General features: G+C 42.1%; 2 protein-coding genes across 2 annotated transcripts in view; one reads left to right on the top strand and one right to left on the bottom strand.

Moving 5' to 3' along the window:
* LOC131184290 (uncharacterized) overlaps nucleotides 1-12,786 on the top strand; it is a 28,342-nt gene extending 15,556 nt beyond the window's left edge. Inside the window, exons 8-16 of the mRNA XM_058155414.1 lie at nucleotides 793-837; nucleotides 2,139-2,173; nucleotides 2,829-3,007; nucleotides 3,671-3,758; nucleotides 5,088-5,162; nucleotides 6,466-6,543; nucleotides 8,035-8,837; nucleotides 10,735-10,814; nucleotides 11,042-12,786. Of these exons, the coding sequence (XP_058011397.1) occupies nucleotides 793-837; nucleotides 2,139-2,173; nucleotides 2,829-3,007; nucleotides 3,671-3,758; nucleotides 5,088-5,162; nucleotides 6,466-6,543; nucleotides 8,035-8,837; nucleotides 10,735-10,814; nucleotides 11,042-11,102 (1,444 nt within the window). The 3' untranslated portion in view covers nucleotides 11,103-12,786. The remainder of the gene's footprint in view (nucleotides 1-792; nucleotides 838-2,138; nucleotides 2,174-2,828; nucleotides 3,008-3,670; nucleotides 3,759-5,087; nucleotides 5,163-6,465; nucleotides 6,544-8,034; nucleotides 8,838-10,734; nucleotides 10,815-11,041) is intronic.
* A 142-nt stretch (nucleotides 12,787-12,928) lies between these two features.
* Nucleotides 12,929-18,955, bottom strand: part of CARMIL2 (capping protein regulator and myosin 1 linker 2) — a 105,425-nt gene continuing 99,398 nt past the window's right edge. The window contains exons 37-39 of the mRNA XM_058155413.1: nucleotides 18,649-18,756; nucleotides 16,193-16,297; nucleotides 12,929-15,095 (exon numbers count right to left, since the gene is read on the bottom strand). Of these exons, the coding sequence (XP_058011396.1) occupies nucleotides 14,932-15,095; nucleotides 16,193-16,297; nucleotides 18,649-18,756 (377 nt within the window). The 3' untranslated portion in view covers nucleotides 12,929-14,931. The remainder of the gene's footprint in view (nucleotides 15,096-16,192; nucleotides 16,298-18,648; nucleotides 18,757-18,955) is intronic.

Genomic DNA, 18,955 nt, shown 5'->3' with positions numbered 1-18,955 from the left:
GCAGTTCAATACCTGCTGTTGTCTCTCATTGACTGTCCAGCTCTTGCTGTAGAGTTGAGCAGACTTACACATTTAAAAATAGTCAAGTTTTGGAAGGATTAAACATTACAGCAGCAACCAGGTGCCCTTTTGATTTTCAAAAAGCTAAGTTCGGTTAGACTTGATATTTGGATGAAAGATCACATGCAAGTCCCAAGGCGGTTGATTAGAGATTGGAAACATGTTCTGCAGAAGATAGCACATAGATGTGTCCATGGTCACCAGCAGCTCACATGAACTTGAGGGGGAATTGACTATCATTTTTACCTAGGGATTAAAATGGAAGAACTAAGCCATTCTTTTTGTCGTTACCTGATTCCGTTGATCTTTGTAATGACGCTGAACAACCTATGGCAACCTATGATTGGTTGGGGAGTAGTTTCAGAGATATTTCCTTATCAGATTCCTCAAAACAATGGCAGAGCTTTTGATGTACTGTCTTCACTGGAAAAGCTGGGATACATTCAGCGATGTATCTGAAGATACCCCGTATTGAAGTGTATAGCTCAGTTAAGCACAGAAAATGTTATACGACACTTGGTTTTATGTCATAAACTGATTTATAATAATGTTTATGTCATAAAATGTCTACAAACCAAATTGATGAGATGCTTGAGGTTCTACGTATGTTCTACATATGTCAACAGTCCGCTTCTGTTTCACTGACCTACTGAATGGATATGGTTTTATTAGATGAGTTTTTCTACCGTGATAAAAAAACTGAGGATGTTAATTAAATGTCTTTTTGTATAGCAATCGGGAGCTGTCAGTCATACAAAAGATAAAGGACCTATGGCAGTAAGTATATGGGCTAGCTGCTTGATTTTGTTCTGTGAGCAATCTTAAATTTAAATTCAGATCTGTTCATTGCAACATCATAAACTTTATAACATCTTCCTATGTATGTATCATAGAATATTACAAGTTCTTCTCATATAAATTTCAATGCATAATCCAAAGACTTAAACATTTTATTGTATTTGATTTGATTATGCATTATGTGAACGGCAGCCTGCCTTCTCATACTTTGAAAAGCAGTAGGACATTTTCTTACTGTGTATTAATAATAATTAATGGATAATGAATAAGCAGGATAGTCCTTGGTTCCAGACATTACAGATTCGTTAATTCGCTTTCCCTTTCCCCAAGAAATGCAACATTAGCTGACCCACCAAAACAACTTTAGTTTCATTCTCATGACAAATTAGTAATACATCATAATTTAGGACTCATTAATTGCTGTTTGAAATGCTGCTCTCATTTTGATTAAAAAGGAAAATAAAGGATTTCCCCCCCCCCCCATATAGCAAAATGTACAAGTCAAAATGTGGTTTAGCTCTAAGAAGCACTGGCTATAATTAGTAAATTGTGATTTTATGGCATAACTTAGTGTAAAACCATAGCCAAATTTCATTTATGCGGTAGGAACTTGGTTTAAACATAGTTTAAAGCAGGTGTATCCAACCTGCAGGCCACAGGCCACATGTGGCCCAGGACAGCTAATAACACGGTCCCATAAGATACAACAAAAATATTTAAAAATAAAGGAAGTTTGTTAGTTATGTACATAAGTTATATTATACATTTTATATGCAGCCCAAGACAATTCCTCTTCACTCAGTTTGGCCCACAAGCCAAAAGATTGGCCCCTCATGGCTTAAAGCAAAGTTTAAAATCAGTCAGCTAATTGATAGCTTGTGTTGGCAGTTGAAATGTACATTGATGTTCAGAGTTTTTTTTTTATTTGAATTTATATCCCGCCCTTCTCCGAAGACTCAGGGCAGCTTACATTGTGTTGTAAGTTGGTCCTCTTGACCTGGGTTCCTTCATGTCTCTCCTCCATGTACTATTTTTATTTGTTTATGCTTATATGAGGTGATGATGGATACCCATCCCGATGAGCTGCCATTGAGGAGAAAACAGAAACATCTCAAAAAGTTACATTCTTGGAAGGTTGAGATTGGGGTAGAAGAAGCTTGGGAGAAAGAAAAAATAACTTTGTATAGAGAGATTTATGTTGTAAATCGAAGAACAGTTCTGAAGGCTTGACAAGTTACTGTTATGCTTAACTCTTGATGCTGTTTGATTATATATTTCAGGAAAGGTTTTGCGATGCAGATGTGGTTCAACTCAGGTATGCTAGATTAAATATTGGTGGCTTTTTAAATGAAATTTAGTGAAAAGTGGAGTCAGCATTAAATGGGTTCCTCTGATATTCTAATGTTATATTTCATTGTGGAACAAATCTTATTTGTGTTTTATACTCCTCAATAGAGAATTTATTCAGGCCACTTAAAGGCTAAAACATCTATAATACAACTCTTTCCTAAGTTGTATTTGCTTCATAGCATAACTTTTTCACCTTGTGAGATAGATTCAAAAGTTGTTCACCTTTAGGTCAAAATAGATACAAAAACGATAGCAATCATTATCTTTTAATAACCCCATAATCCCTTGCGGGGTGGAGTCTGGGCAACTGAATGGAGCTGAGTGATTACTGGCCGGATGCCCTTCCTATCACCAGTGCAGAGTCATATTCAGCAGATATATTCTCATCGTACCCAGAGAAATATCCGCCTCTGCCTAGGATCGAACTCACAGCCTCCTGATTGTTTGGCGAGAGCTGCACCTCTAGGCCATTGCACCACTCACAAAAATATATTTCTGATAGTGACATTTGATTAAAAAATAGCTTAATATCAATAGTCCTATATCATTCAAAGTGAAATGTTATGGGATATTGCTTGTAAGCCGATTGTCTATTTACAAATGTGCTTTTTCTTGTTCAGGACAAAAATCGCAGTCGGTTTCCCAAGTACTGAAAGATGTAAACCATGATCAGCTGAACGCTTTGAAACAAAACGCTAAAGATTGTCTCAACTTATTAGGCACCAACGAACTGTTGGATTCTGAGCAGCTGGCCGTGTATCCTGAAACTAAATGGCAACTGGAACGGAAGCAACATAAGGTTTGTATTCACACGTCTTCTGTGCCCTGGTTATGACATCGTAATTAATTGAAATTGAAAGTAATAAGGTAAATACCTCTGGTGAAGGAGTAGATAATGGAAAATTAGGAAACATAAGGAAAACAGTTAGCATTTATTCTCTATTTATTTATTCATTTATTCATTCATTCATTTATTCCTAACTACAGGGATTACTCTGGTCACTTGATCAAAATTTAGGGACTTGGCAACTGGCATGTATTTAGGAGAGTTGCAGTGGATCGCATGATCACTGTTTGCAGTCTTCCAAAGGGGCTTCCAACAAGCGAAGCCAATGGGGAGGCCTTGATTCTCTTAACCACTATGAGATTCGCTTAATGACCGTGGCCAAAAAAGTCACAAAATCAGACATGTCTCATTTAACCACATCGCTTAGCGACGGAAGCCCCAGTTCCAATTGTGGTCTTAAATCGCAACTCCCTGAATGGGGCTTTGACATCTCAAAACAGTGGACTATTATCTTTTTGTAGAACTATTTTTAGAGTTACTTGATTCCTAGGTTAAGAATGAAAGCAGGGGAAATTGGAAGCGCTTGGTATTCGGCTGTGAAAGAGCGGCTGAGAATGCTTATATTATATATTCTCCTCGTGTAAAGCAGAAACAGATGAAACGTTTTGATTTCAGATGCACCAAGATATCTTCACAGTTCCAGCTGAATACCTGGTGATCAGTGCAGAAAACGAGGCAGCACTTTCCCAGTCCTACATAGCAAGTGAGTGCCAGAATCGGGGGCCAGATTTATGTATGAAAATGGGTTGGCTTGGAAGTTTTTACCCTTAAGACAGTATTCCTGATTTCTAACTACAGGTAGACCTCAACTTACAACCAGGGGTGAAATGCTATTGGTTCGGGCCGGTTTGCCTGAACCGGTAGAAAAAAATGCTATTGGTTCGCGAACCGGTAGTAAAAAAAATGTAAAAAAAAGTTTTGATGATCAGCTGAGTGATGCGCGATCGTCGGAACTTTTTTTTTTTTACTTTTTAAGTATTTTTTTACTACAGATTTGGGCAAATAGGTAGTAAAAAAGGCTTTTAAAAAGTAAAAAAAAAGGCTTGAACGATTGCGCGGCACAGCTGTGATCGTCCGAGCCTTTTTTTTTACTTTTTTAATGCATATGGCCATTTTTCACATTGACAACTTTTGCAGCATCCCCATGATTGCGTGATCAAAATTGAGATGCTCCGCAACTGGTTCATAATTATGGCCGTGCTGTGTCCCAAGGTTGTGTGATCGCCTTTTGCAGCCTTTTGACAAGCAAAATCAACGGGGAAGCCATAGTCACTTAAAAACCTTGTTACTAACTGATCAACTGCAGTGATTCACTTAACAATTGTGGCAAGGAAGGCCGTAAAATAGGGCAAACCTCACTTATCAAATGTTTTTGGCCCAATTGGGCTCATAAGTCGAGGGCTATCTGTATACAAGCATTGTTGTTAAATGTCATAATTATAATGATAGTTGGGAAGGAGTGGCATAAGTTAGACTTGGAATTGATGAAATTTTGCTTGCACCCATTTTCCCGCTTAGTTAGGACGGCCAGACGTAATAGTATAAATGGGCTAGGTTTTAAGTTCACAAGAACTTTTTGTAGTTTTTATTGAGGCACATCCTGCAGTCTTCAGCATCAAGGGGTATGCATATCCTGTGGATTCAGTTGTAGGAGTATCTCGTGGATAATTTTTCTTTTGAAAAAATCAAGAATAAAAAGAAAAAATAAAGGGATATACTTGGAAAACAGTGGCTGCTAGCAATTTAGGTAGCTTTCTTAAATCAATGTTGGGTATCACAAATGTATAGGCTTAGAACAAAACAAAGCGATTCCCATGCCACAGTTGGATAAATTAAGCTATATTGCATTCCTTTAATTTGTTCCTGAAGAATCTACAAAGTATGTATTAGGTATGATTACCTATTTTGGATTCCAACATTGGCTGTTGCAAAGCCACAAATTAAGACCCTAAGTTTACTTGTGTGGATTGATCTAATGCGATATCCTTTGGCAGGGGGTGGGTGCTGATAGTTAAGTTCTTCTTTTTCTCAGATACCCCTCAAGTTGTTCCTGAAGAAGATGAAAACATTCAAGAAGATGACCGTAGCACTGTATCCTTTTTCAGTGGTGAGTACCATTGGTCGTCTCTTATGAACGAGCAGGTGAATGGTCCATTTTAAGCTTCCTTTTTACAAAAGGGAATATAACCCCTTATATTCAAGACTCAGGAATCAACATTCAGAAATGTTTTCACAGAGGTTGATTAGCACAAGCCAATCCACTGTGTATCCTGTGATGTTTTTAGTTGCAATGACCGCCAGGAGGCACCATTTAACCAGGTTCGCTATCCCCTGTTCCAAAGGACCGTATGATAAGTCAGTTTGGTCTAGTGATTAAGTCACTGAGCCAGAAACCAGGAGACCAGGAGTTCTAGTCCCATCTTAGACATGAAGGCCACCGGGTGACTTTGGGCCATTCAGTCTTTCTCAGACCAACTCATCTCCCAGGGCTGCTGTTTAGGGGGAAAATAGGAGGAGGAAGGAGTATTAAGAATTATGTGCAGCTGGATATCAAGTAAACAAAAGCAACAATACTGGGCTTGAGAATCCGGGTATTGTAATATAGACCAGCAACTCTTTTCTTTCAAAACCTAACACTGTTTATGAAGTCTATTTAGAAGACCTTCCTAAATCAAATTTTGAACGAACTTACCGTATTTTTCGGAGTATAAGATGCACCAGACTATAAGACGCACCTACCTTTTTTGGTGAGGAAAATAAGAAAAAGAAATTTGCCTGTGCCTCCCAGCAATTTTGCCTTGTTGCAGGAAACAACAGATAGCCTGCTTTACTTTCATTGTCGTTTTCGGCATAGCTTGATTAGCACAAGAAAAAAAAATCTGCTCCCAGCAATTCACCTCCTTGCAGCAAGCAGCAGAGGCCTCACAGCAATAGGCAATGGGAATCCCTGCAGCATGAAACAGCTGAGAGTCAGGAGGCCAATCCAAGGGACAATCAACTTGTGCTAATTAGGCTGTGCCGAAGCTGAAATGGGCTGTTTCTTCTTGCTGCTTGCTGCAAGGAAGTAAATTGCTGGGAAGCAGAAGCCAGAGGGTGGGGGCCAGTGGGTGGGCAGGGCTACATTCGATGTTTATGATGTAGCCAAATTTTCACTCCCTTTTAGGGTGGGAAAAAGGTGCGTCTTATATTCAGAAAAATACGGTAGGTGAATTTACTTCCTATTTCTTGAGCTCTTCATTCCAAACACAGGTCCGTTTGCTTGAGATACTGACAGCATTTGGGTCAGAATGGATTCCTGTAATCCATTGCAATGTTTAAATATTGCTGCTCTTTATGACCTTAGTCTGACCTTTTCCACCTTTTTTAAGGAATGTTGAGAGGAAGATGTTAATTTGCTTTTCTTTACCTAGCAGATTCTGCAAGTTTGGATGGTTCTTTAGAAAATCCCTGGGATGCAGTTCCTGGAATAACCTTGAGCACCTCCAGTGGTGAGTGAGATCAAAAGCTAACCATCCCCTTTCATCACTATTTTTCTATAACAACAGGATCAAACTTTACAGGTATTCCTCCACTTATAACAGCTCATTTAGTGATTATTCAAAGTTACAGCGGCCCTGGAAACAGCGACTTACAACCATTTTTCACACTTATGACCGTTGCAGCATTCCCTACGGTCGCGTGATTTACGTTCGGATGCTTGGCAGCTGACTCACATTTGTGACAGTTACAATGTCCCAGAGTTATGTGATTCCCCTTTTTGCAACCTTCTGACAAGCGAAGTCATCGGGGGAACCAGGTTTCATTTAACAACCGTGTTACTAATTTAAGAACTGCAAGGATTCCCTTAATAAATGTGGTGAGAAAAGCTTAACGAATTTCTCACTTAACAACATAAATTTTGGACTCAATTCTGGTCGTACGTTGAGGACACCTGTACTGGTTTCTGCATCCCCATTGAAGAAACGGTTAAATCAAGTGTTTGATAGGGGTTATTGGCTCTTACTATTCGTTTCAACACCTTTTCTAGCAACATGCTAATATATCTTTTTCTCTGCCACTAGGAACAGTACTTTGCAGAAATCTCTCTTTTTATCTTCATGCAAGGGTAGGAGGGAAACCGTTAACCAAACGTGGCATAGCCGAAACTTTGATGCTGCTCATGTTTTCTTAAGACTGATAGCCAATTTTGTTTGATTCTAGAATTGAAATTATGTTTAATGAATAAATTTCATTGCCTACCACTAGTTGTGAAATCCAACTTTTTTTACTACCGGTTCTGTGGGCGTGGCTTGGGTGTGGTGTGGCTTGGTGGGCATGGCAGGGGAAGGATACTGCAAAATCCCCATTCCCACCCCACTCCAGGGGAAGGATACTGCAGAATCCCCATTCCCTCCATACTCCTGGGGAAAGGATATTGCAAAATCTCCATTCCCTCCCGACTCCTGGGGGAAGGATACTGCAAAATCCCCATTCCCTCCCGACTCCTGGGGGAAAGATACTGCAGAATCCCCATTCCCACCCCACTCCAGGGGAAGGATACTGCAGAATCCCCATTCCCTTCCTACTCCTGGGGAAAGGATATTGCAAAATCTCCATTCCCTCCCCACTCTGGGGCCAGCCAGAGGTGGTATTTGCCGGTTCTCTGAACTGCTCAAAATTTCTGCTACTGGTTTCCAGAACCTGTCAGAACCTGCTGGATTACTACTACTACCAGTTCTGTGCTACTACCGCCCACAGAACTGGTAGTAAAAAAAATTGGATTTCACCACTGGTGGTAGGCAATGAAATTTATTCATTAAACATGATTTCAATTTTAGAATCAAACAAAATTGGCTATCAGTCTTAAGAAAACATGAGCTGCCCACCAGACAAACTGAAAGCAAGCGAACCCATTTTAAAGGTCTGGATAACTAAGAATCTCCATAGACTTAAAAACAACTGATTTTTTTTTCTTTTTCTTTTTTTTTGCACTTTGACAGATGCCTCTGGCACATCCCATGGCCTTCCCCGGATGCAGCAAATGCTTTTGGCCAGTCCTGCTGAAGAAGCAAACCCAAACTCCAACACTTGCATCTCACATTTCCCCGAGCCTTGTGATAATACGCCTCACCATCACTCTGAGTGCATTGCACCGCCCAAGTTTCCGTCGCTATTTCATTTTCAGAACAATGAATTTCTCATCGAAACGGCCAATCCGACACCTGACCTGGTGACGTCAACCACATCAGGCCAGGCCAACGAACTCGCGGACAGCCTTCCTTGTGGCCAGCCATTAAATAAATCCTACCTTCAGAATTCTGGCTTTCCTTTTTCTCCTGTTCGTCATTCCAACGAGGGCGACTTCTCCTCGGAGCCAGTGTCTGAAAATAGGAAGGATTGTCTATCCCTTGCCCATGGAGCTAAAGGGATGACAGATAGATGGAAATACTTTGAAACTGAGACATCTGTGTCAGCGCAAAGGAAACGGGTGACAAATGAAGGAGAACCTTCTGAGGCTTCTACTCCAACTTGTAGTAGGAGTAGTAATATGGAAGCTGTAGGGCATTGCTCTACTGAGACCGTTACAAAAATTAGTACTCCAAATAAGAGACGTGTAAATCGGTACCTTCCCTTGAACTTTGCAAGCACCCCCAAGAAAAGGCGGTTGGAGGAGATTCGGGACGAGCAGTCGCAGGTATTTGACGGTTGCAGTTGCGCGGAGAGACAGCTGGAAAAAAGAAGCGAGCAGGAGCCAAGAGGAATCGTCACCAGGAAGCAAAAGCGAATTGGAGCTCAACAGAAGGTAAATCGGCCATCTGAGGCAAAGGAAAATAAGAATAAATCTCTCAATAGTTTTGTTTTGTGACCAGAGTTTTGTGAATCAGAGCGGACTCTTTGCAAAGGGAAATTCCAGTCTTTTCTCTCTGCATAGTTTTGCGTGTATGTTTTGGTTGCCAATGTACCATATTTTTTGGAGTGTAAGACGCACCTTTCCCCCCCCCAAAAAAGGGTGGAAATCTGGGTGCGTCTTATACTCCGAATGTAGCCCCGCCCAGCTTCTCAAACGGAGGTTTCAGAAGCTGAAAAAAGCATCAGAAACGAAGCTGCAGGAAAAAAAAAGCCTCCAAACAAAGCTTCAGAAAAGATGCCTCCATACAGAGCTTCAGAGGCTTTTTTTCTGAAGCTCTGTTTCAGGGGCTTTCAGAGGCAGAAAAAAGTTTTTTCTGAAACAGAGTTTCAGACGTTTCAAAGGCAGAAAAAAAAGCAAAAAAAAAAAAAAAAAAGCAAGGCACAGAGCTCACAACCAAGGAACCTATTGCTAAAATTCACCTCTGGGAAAAGCTATTTGGGGATATTCCGGGAGGCTGATCCACCTGCCAATCAGCTTTTTTCTTATTTTCCTCCCCAAAAACTAAGGTGCGTCTTATACTCCGGTGTGTCTTATACTCTGAAAAATACGGTGAATTTATATTCAGTCAGTAAAATATCGCCAGTGCAGGTAATCCTTGACTTTTTTTTTTTTATTTGCATTTATATTCCGCCCTTCTCCGAAGACTCAGGGCGGCTTACACTATGTTAGCAATAGTCTTCATCCTATTTGTATATTTATATACAAAGTCAACTTATTGCCCCCAACAATCTGGGTCCTCATTTTACCTACCTTATAAAGGATGGAAGGCTGAGTCAACCTTGGGCCTGGTGGGACTAGAACCTGCAGTAATTGGAAGCAGCTGCTGTTAATAACAGACTGCATTAGCAGTCTGAGCCACAGAGGCCCCTGTGACTTTGCCATAATTGAGCCTGGCAAACGACTAGATTTTACCACTTTTTCAAGGTGGGTCCTTCAAGTGAACTCACTGTTTACTAAGGATGGATTTTTGCCAGGAATCGGAAATAAAACCTGGTTTTTCGGCAAAAACATCAAAAATCGGGGTTGTGTGACCATAGGACACCTGCAAATGGCCATAAATGCTGGCTGGTTGCCAAGCACCCAAAATAACTAGCGGGTAGTTGTCAGAACTTCAGAATAAAATAGTCTTTTTTTGGGGCAGGTGTGTGTGTGTCATTATTCAAACATTCACTAAACCACTTGTAGTGAATTTAGGACTATCTGTAATTAGATCTAGTGAGAAACCATAGGGTGGCAACATTTAGCATAAGATTTTCTCATTTGTGGAATGCCAGCCCTCAATTTACGACCACAATTAAGCCCAAAATTTACGTTGCTAAGACATTCCTTAAGCGAACCACTGCAATTGTTGAGTAAATCTTGCTTCCCCATTGACTTTGCTTGTCAGAAGCTTGCAAAAGGTGATCACATGACCCTGGGACATTGCAGCCGTCTTAAATATGAACCAGTTGCCAAGTCTCTGAATTTTGATGATGTGACCATGGGGATACTGCAATGGTCGTAAGCATGAAAAATGGTGGTCCCTTTTTTCCCCCCGTGTCGTCGTAACGTTGAACGGCCACTAAATGAGCTGTTGTAAGTCTAGGACTACCTATAGTTGAATGGGGGGGGGATTTAAAGCACGCTTTGGATACCTGGGGAAACCATATTGCTGATTTCTTACTCAACACCTACTAACTCTTCTCTCATCCTCAAATTGTTCCAAAATAGTGGTTTTAAATATGACCAGAATTTTTTAAAACAACATTTTGCTTTTCTTTCTTTCTCTCTCTCTCTCTTTTGCTCTTAGGAGAATGCGAAAGGAGACGGTTTTCACTTTATACGCAACCCACCTACACCAGAGCTCTGCTCTCAAGTGCAGTCTATAAGGTTAGTCTCTTTCCTAGGTGGTCACACATATCATGGGAAGGGTCTAATTACATGTGCTGGGCCAGGAAGAACCCTACATTTACGGAGAACAATTAGTGCAGCGACTGCTGCTTTCCATAAAACCATGCTAATAACCTCACATTTTCACTCCTGAGACCCAACACATTTGAATATTTGCTTACCTTCAGGTCTGGTGCTTTCATGTTTCCTTCTTTTTTGATCTCTAGGCTCTCAAGAGCATTACTGGAATGGGCACGCTGGGTTTTGAGCAGCGCGGAGAAGGAATAAACTTCCCAAAGATTCCTTGATCTCAGGTTGAATTTATCTAGACACTTTCGTTATGGTTTAAGCTGTTGGGTGTTTTTTTTTTTTAATTCTGTTTTTCTGAAGAGAGATATGTTGTTCCAATTTCACTATACAGAAAAGAAGGGAACCCATCACCTTTTTTTTCATCGTAAGGTTCTTTGGATGTCTCCAGCAAAGATTCGCTTTGATTTTGATAACAAAGATGCGCTACCTGCTTCTTTTAAGGATGGCAGAATGATAATGCCGTAAGACGTAATGCGCCTATTTATATAAACGATAAGTGGGGACTCAGCTATAAATGCAAACCTGTTTGTATGTTTTTGTTTCATAACTTGTTAAAATAAACTGGCAGCCATTACAGCTTGTCTTGTATGTCATAAAGATAAAGAGTTATTTTTACATAAGTATGGGGAAGCTTTTTTTTTTTTTACAATTGGTTGTAAATACAATGCAAAGAATTTTAGTCTTTAAAAATTGACATATGGAAACTACAGTTCCTAAGCTAGTGTGCCCTGACATGCAAAACCTGTAATTTTATCTGCAACGAAGGATTTGCAGGTATTTTAAGGTGCATATCCATTTTTGAAATTAGGGAGGATCTGTAGCCTACATGCCTTTATAACTAGTCCGTTTTGCTCTTATATTTTAGACCTTTAATGGCGAAGCTATGGCACGCATGCCAGAGGTGGCACATGAGCCATCATCACAGTTCAGCTCTGCTGCACATTCATGCGCCCCTCCTGCCAGCCAGCTAGTCTCTGGGTATCTGCCGCAAGGGGCATGTGGGGGGGGGGCGTGCGTGTATGTGGGGGTGCGCTTGGCGGGGGCCACACACTTTGCATTTTGGGGGTTCAGCCACACGTGAGCATTTGGGCACACGCGCTTTGGGCACTTGGTCTGGAAAAGGTTAGCCATCACTCCTTTAGACAGTATATTCTCTGTCTAAATGTTAGACATGTTGCGCAATTTATTTGTGCCTTAGAATTTCAGGAGTTTGTAGAGAGTTAAATCCATAAAACAGTAGCACGTAGCTAAAAAAACCACATAGTGGTTTTAATGCAGTTAAGTCTAGAATGCAACATTTCATTTATGGGTACAACTCCAGTTTGGTTTGTTGCAGTGAGTGAGATGCCGTAAGCCTGCAACACATGACGACAAATAACTATCTCTGATATTATTCTCCAGTGAAAGAATTTACATCTTCATGCTTCTAAAGTGGCAAGTTCCATTACAGGTTACGCCTGATACTCATGAATCTGTTTTATCTCTTTTAACAACATGAATAAATGGATGTATTTGCTTCCTGTAGCTTTCATACTTCAGAATTGTATAAAGAACTTTCTTTGTCTGTTCCCAGTCTGCTATCATTTCATTAGATAACTATGTAGGAAAGCAATACTAAATTTGTAGAGCATTTCAGGAGACAGATATATGCTATGTGTCATTAAGGTAACTTGAGTGTGGCATCAAGAAAGACCATATGGAAGAAGGTAAAACATTCATTACTCTTAATAGAAATAGAGTAGTGAAATGCTACACAAATTAAACATTTCCTTAAGTGATGAATGGTTTCCACAACGGTATATATTTGTTAAAAAAATGCCATAAAGGTAATAAACAATTGTATGCCAACATCAATATGAATTAAAATGCTCATTTTTAATTATTTTTGTCATCTCCTCCTCTCATTTAATTACAAAATACTTCATATAGCTTACATGCTTGATAAAATGTTTTGAAAATTAAAACAAATTAGGAAAAATACAACAGCACAGCTCTCGATAAAAAATATACCTTGTGTGCCAATTTTCCAAATTTGAGCACAGTCACTCAAACATAGTTTGAAAGTTAAAATAAAATTCTGTGATTCTTTGTTTTAAAATAAGGACCTTAATGTAAATAAGTTGGCTGTTTGTGCTAGAATATTTTTTAAAAGATGCATGCAATAATCATCTGGTAATAGATGGCAGATACCCAAGTACAGTTACAAGGAGCTCAACCCCCACTGAGCGTCTCTTGTGGTTGAGGATGATTGGTATTTGAACCATTATGCCAAAATGTTATCTGTGTGGAAACAGGTTTGTGTGTATGTGGCGTGGCGCTAGTAGACACTGTTGTGTGAACTCTGCATCTGCATATATCCTCCATTATCTCAACTCTGGTGTGGTTCATAATTCTTCCTTGTCTCAATCCAAATTCACCAATAGCCGGAAGCAAAAGCTTTTTTTTCAGTCTTCCTAAAAGAATACCTTCAGAGGATGGGATTTCCACGTGGGCTGGGAACCTCTCAACTGAAAGCTGTATAACTTTTCTAGTCCTCTGGGAGAATATAACACAGATTAGCCGAGCACCACGTTTTTGTTCCTTCCAGTGTCTTGAAAAAAGGCTAGTGGTGAAAGTACCGAAAACTCTACGAAACAGCTGCATTTTTTCCCCAGTATATTGTAACTATATTTCACGCAGTGTTTAGTTGCAGGCTATCAGTGTGGAGAAATATGTACTTACCCTTTTGTCTATGTGCTAGTAGTGATGTAAGGAGCTGTAGCAAGTTAAGCGATTCATATTGTAAAAACTATTTCCTAGAGCCTCCTTAAAAGCCAATGGATTAGGGTAAGGTGTTTGCTTTAAGGAAAAGGCTGCAAATCCTGATTCGTGAGACAAGGCTACGGGTTAAGCATCTTCACAATGAGTTTGAACAGGAACGCCAAGCTTGGTGTGAGGCTCTCACATCAGTGGTGGGTTGCTCCCAGTTCTGTCCGGTTCTATAGAACTGGTAGTAAAACCGGCGGGAGGCTCCACCCATCCGCCCCAACATCATCCAAGGGCTTCTGCACATGCACAGAAGCGCATACTCGCGCTCCCGTTGCGAACTGGTAGTAAAGGAAAGTAGAACCCACCCCTGCCTCACATCTTCCCACAATGGATGAAAAGTCGTCTCCATTCCTCCCATCTTCTCTGCCACAGCAAAGTGCTGCTGAATCTTGTAGCAATGTTAAAGGAGCTGAAAGGAGAGGCCTAATAACACCAGAACAAATGAGATGGGAACAACGGCAATTTCGAAGATTTAATCGTGGCCAGGAGGAACGTTTGCGTTAACCTGGCTGAAATCTGCTACGATGCGCATTGTCCCTCCTCCCTTGTTCACGCTAAGCCTCTCGTTGGTGCCGGCAAGTATTTTGTTCTAGCATGACAGTATTGTTCCTAGACTACAAAAGGATGTGGACAGAAGGAAATAAGACCTTAAGGACAAATATGGTATAGGATAGCAGCGGAGTAAGTTTGTTACGAGAGACATGTACCTGGTTTAATTGAGTGCCTGCTTTTAACTCCCCTACAAACCACAAACTAGCCTACTCTCAAACTTCCAAAACATACAATGCAAGGCAAGCAAGTTTAGTGTATGTAAAATAACCCCCTCCCCCATCCCGCCTGCTGGTGGTTCTCAGTTTCTGGCACTATAACAGTTTGTCGCATCTGGTACCAACTGTACAACTTCTGCTGGAAAAGACCAGTTTCCTGCAGACTTGAGATTTTGGCTTTTTCTCACACAAACCGTTAGAATACTGGGCACTTTGATGAGCGTGTACAAGGATGAAAGATGAAACGGGGCGATCCAGAAAGACGTGCAGGAGATTAGATGCTACTATCCATCACTGGAAATCCCAGTTCTTCCAGCCAAGGAGCTATGGGAGGGCCGGTCCCTTGTTCATCCTTGTACCAAAGAACTCGCACCCTCACCGCTGGGCTGTTGCTTCAAACCGTAAGCCTTCACTGTCTTCCCTTCAGTGGAGCGGTCATCATGCAGAATCATTCAATGCTCGTGTATTGGAGACTTGGAGAGGGGCACAGCAGTTCTTTGGTCTAATGCTGAATTTTGTGCATTCTTTAGAGTTTGTTCTATAGCTTGGGGCAGCTCTTCTTCTGTTTCTGCTCTTGAGTCGGAGGCAACCACATTCTGTTCTTGTGGGGGAGGGCCTAGAAAAAAAAGTCCCCGCAAATGGTCAACACGACTGGATTGATTGACAACAGCCCAATTCCCAGAAGCAAGGGGACCCCCACCCCAAGAAATCAGAACTGAGAGTACCTCTAGTCCCTCATGCAAAAGATGCTTTAATGTGTTGTGACCCAGGCCCAAGTAGGTAGTAATAAACTTAGTCCGTGGAAAAACAAAACTTTATTACTTCATTCCCAGCATCGTTCAACTCAAAGTAAAACAAATGCCTCCCAACACAAATTCCTCCGTTATCTCACAAACCTTAGTCCAATTAGACAAACTGCCAAAGGCCCTTCCTGGCAAATGTCCAGAATCCACAAAAACAAAATGTATACAAAGCAGAAGACGAAACAGAAGACGCAGCTACAGCGTTGTTTTCCAGCAAAGCTGAAACACTGGTGCTGGTCTGTTCTAAGCCTTGTGGAAGGGGCCAATCATCTCTTGGCGCTACTTCCGAGTTGTCCTCTCTGCTTGAGCTGCTCTTGCCTTCTGGCAGCTCTTCTCATGCGTGCATTAGGAACAGGCTCCTCCTATTCCTCTGCCTCACTACTATCAGTCTCTGGAGGTTCTGAAGTCTGCACCTCACTTCCCGATGGCCCTGGCCTTACCTCAGCCTCATCGCTGTCCGACTCCATTGCCAGCTCCGTAGGCTGCTGACGGACCACAACATAATGCTCTTCAAACAACATAGGCACTAAATGGAGGTTGGCCAAGCATCGTAAGTTCTATGTGATTCTCCCTCTAAGCTTTGATTATGACCTGCGGTGATGCAGTGGTTAGAGTGCAGTACTGCAGGCTACTTCTGCTGACTGCCAGCTGCCAGCAGTTTGGCGGTTTAAATCTCACCAGGCTGACTCAGCCTTCCATCAGTCCAAGGTTGGGTAAAATGAGATTGTTGGGGGCAAGAGGTTGACTCTGTAAACCGCTTGGCTATAAAAGTCTTAAGTGCTATTGCTATTAACAACGATCAAAGTACTCGTGTCCTAAAACTTTGGAATGAACGCGGGAGATGTTTACAATTCAGAAGATGAGTTTACATCTAGGAAGAATAAAGTTGGGGTACTTGTCTCTTTCTTACCTAGGGAATCCGAGGGTGCAGATAGTCCAGTCTCCAACAGCAACTTGGGCTTAGTCTTCCATTTCAGAATAGGCGAGCGTTGCAAACAAAGAGGGATTTTTGCATCTGTAAGAAATACAGGCCATGGGAACCAGATCTAGAAAGGACACCTCGCATTCAGTCGTATGCAGCCAGTTCTATCCAGTTCGTGCGAACCCGTAGCAGTGGCTGCAGGAGGCTCCACTCATGTGTCCGGATGTCATTGCATCCCGTTTTTGATGCAGGAGGTGCTGTGCATGCGCAGAGGTGATGTGAATACCACCCCTGCTTGCAATCCAGAACAAAAGTACGACCGGCAGTTCTGCCCTGTGTAATTCAGGATGTAGGGCAGACAGTGATGTAAACCAGGAGTCTCCAACCTTGGCAATTTTAAGCCTGGTGGACTTCAACTCCCAGAATTCCCCAGCCAGCTTTGCTGGTAGGGAATTCTGGGAGTTGAAGTCCACCAGGCTTAAAGTTGCCAAGGTTGGGGACCACTGATGTAAACCATGCTTCAGCAGAGCTCAGGGTGGCAAGACACCACATTTTTACCTTCTGGGAAATGGGTTCCTCCTTTAACTCTATACAGACCCTGTATCCTTTAGGTTACAGTTATATTATTTGCCGAAGTAGAATTTCTGTACTTTGCTAAGTCTATACTTGAATGAGAATAAACATGCACTGCGAAGCCTGTGTGTTTGTTCCCAGCTATTTATCATGGGTAAATGAGCTCCTTTGGTACCATGATATAGAAGTGAAACGTTACATCTTTCAACTGGACTTGCTTAAGGACTCCATGGTTAACTGAACAACTGCTGTGATTCGTTTAACAACCATGGCAAATCTCGTAAAAGGTGGCGTGACTCTTTGCTTCAGCCTTTAGCTTAGCAATAGAAATTCTGCTATCCGCTGTGGTCCATAAGTCAAGGACTACATGTATTTCTGGTTCCTATCATTGCCTGCTCATCCATTATCAACAGATAAATTGTACTTTCTCTTCCCTTCCACTGTACGCGGTAACTTTTCTCCATCCCTCAGCCTAAAATGCACGAAGGGCATAGGGGGGAAATTAATTGCTGTGCCAATTTACATTCTGTGATACAATAACCCATAATAAGGCTGGCAAATTGAAGTGGCCCAATGGAAACCTTTCCTTTAACACAGGGGTGTCAGACTCGGATTTTATTGAGGGATGCATCAGGGTTGTGTTTGACCTCGGGAGAGGGGGCTGGGGGGCGCGTGGCCAGGGGGGCATGGCCAGCTCAATGTCACTCGTGTCTGGCAGCGAAAATGGGCTCCCGAGCTCCGTTTTCAACTGCTACGGCCTCCTACAACCATGTGCCAGTAGCGGCAGAAGCATCGTGGGCCAGTCCTTCGCTGTTTTCAGGGCGATCCAGTGGGCCAGATCTAAGTATCCTGCAGGCTGGATCCAGCCCCTGGGCCTTGAGTTTGGCACCCGTGCTTTAACAGATACTGCACTATTGCGCTGCACTATTTTTTCTTCCGCCGATTAAGCATCATCAATTTCCATATTAGCCCTCACCTCCCCTTTGATGCATGATTACAAGGAAGCAGGGGTGAAATGCTCCCGGTTCTGACCGGATTTCGCGATCCGAGAGCGATCGTAGCCGGTGGTTTGGCGATCCGGTAGCGATGGCGGAGTTAAAGCTCCACCTACCCTCCCGGTGTCATTACTTCCTGGTTTTAACCAAGAAGTAATGTGTTTTTTATCTTCTGCGCATGCGCAGGTCTTCGTGCACATGTGTGCGCGCGCGAGTGAAGCAAGCGCAATCGGCGGCGTGTGCACTTCCGAACCGGTAAGGAAGGTAAGTAGATTTCACCCCTGATTGGTTGTACAAATTAAAATAACCATTAAAAAACTTATTCTAAAAGCCAAAATTCTTAAAAAAATAATATAAATATTAAAACCAATTTAAAACCCCTATAAATTTAAAATCTAGTCCAGTCCTGCACAGATAAAAAGATGTGTTTTAAGCTCGCGACGGAAGGTTCGGAGGTCCGGAAGTTGACGGAGTCCTGGGGGGAGTTCGTTCCAGAGGGTGGGAGCCCCCACAGAGAAGGCCCTTCCCCTGGGCGTCGCCAGACGACACTGCCTGGCTGACGGCACCCTGAGGAGTCCCTCTCTGTGAGAGCGCACGGGTCGGTGAGAGGCATTCGGTAGCAGTAGGCGGTCCCGTAAGTAACCCGGCCCTATGCCATGGTTGTAGTAAACTTTCAGGCAGTATAGACATTTCTTCTTAAACCTTAACAAAATCTGAAATGACTCATAAAAACAATGACTTGGAAAGGGAATTTCTATGCCAGTTTTTTTGGAATCGCCATTTTCCCCACCTCCCCCATCTGCTTTTTGGAAGTCTTTCAATTAGATAAGAGTTTCTTCCTTGTGAAGAGAAACGATTGCTAGTCTTTATACTTACGGTGAAGCTCAGCCGCACAAGCCTGGTCCCTGAGCTGCTCTTCATGAACAGACATGGCCCTTCGGTTGACCGCTGGCTTTAGACGAGGTTTGGGTTTGAACTGATTGTCTGAAAAGCGGAAGCAAATAAAATCATAGCGATGTTCAGGCAAGCATCAGTCCCATTGCAGGAAAACAATTCAGGTGGCTACATTTGCAAAAAAAAACCAAAAACAAACAGTATCCAGCCAATCGAGGCACGGAGGAAGTTCCCGACTTAATAAGCACAATTTCCTGACTGCCAGGCAGTTAAGTTGCACCCGATTATA

The sequence above is a fragment of the Ahaetulla prasina genome, chromosome 12 (assembly GCF_028640845.1).
Source record: "Ahaetulla prasina isolate Xishuangbanna chromosome 12, ASM2864084v1, whole genome shotgun sequence".
Lineage (NCBI taxonomy): Eukaryota > Metazoa > Chordata > Lepidosauria > Squamata > Colubridae > Ahaetulla > Ahaetulla prasina.
This window is presented reverse-complemented; position numbering and strand designations above follow the sequence as displayed.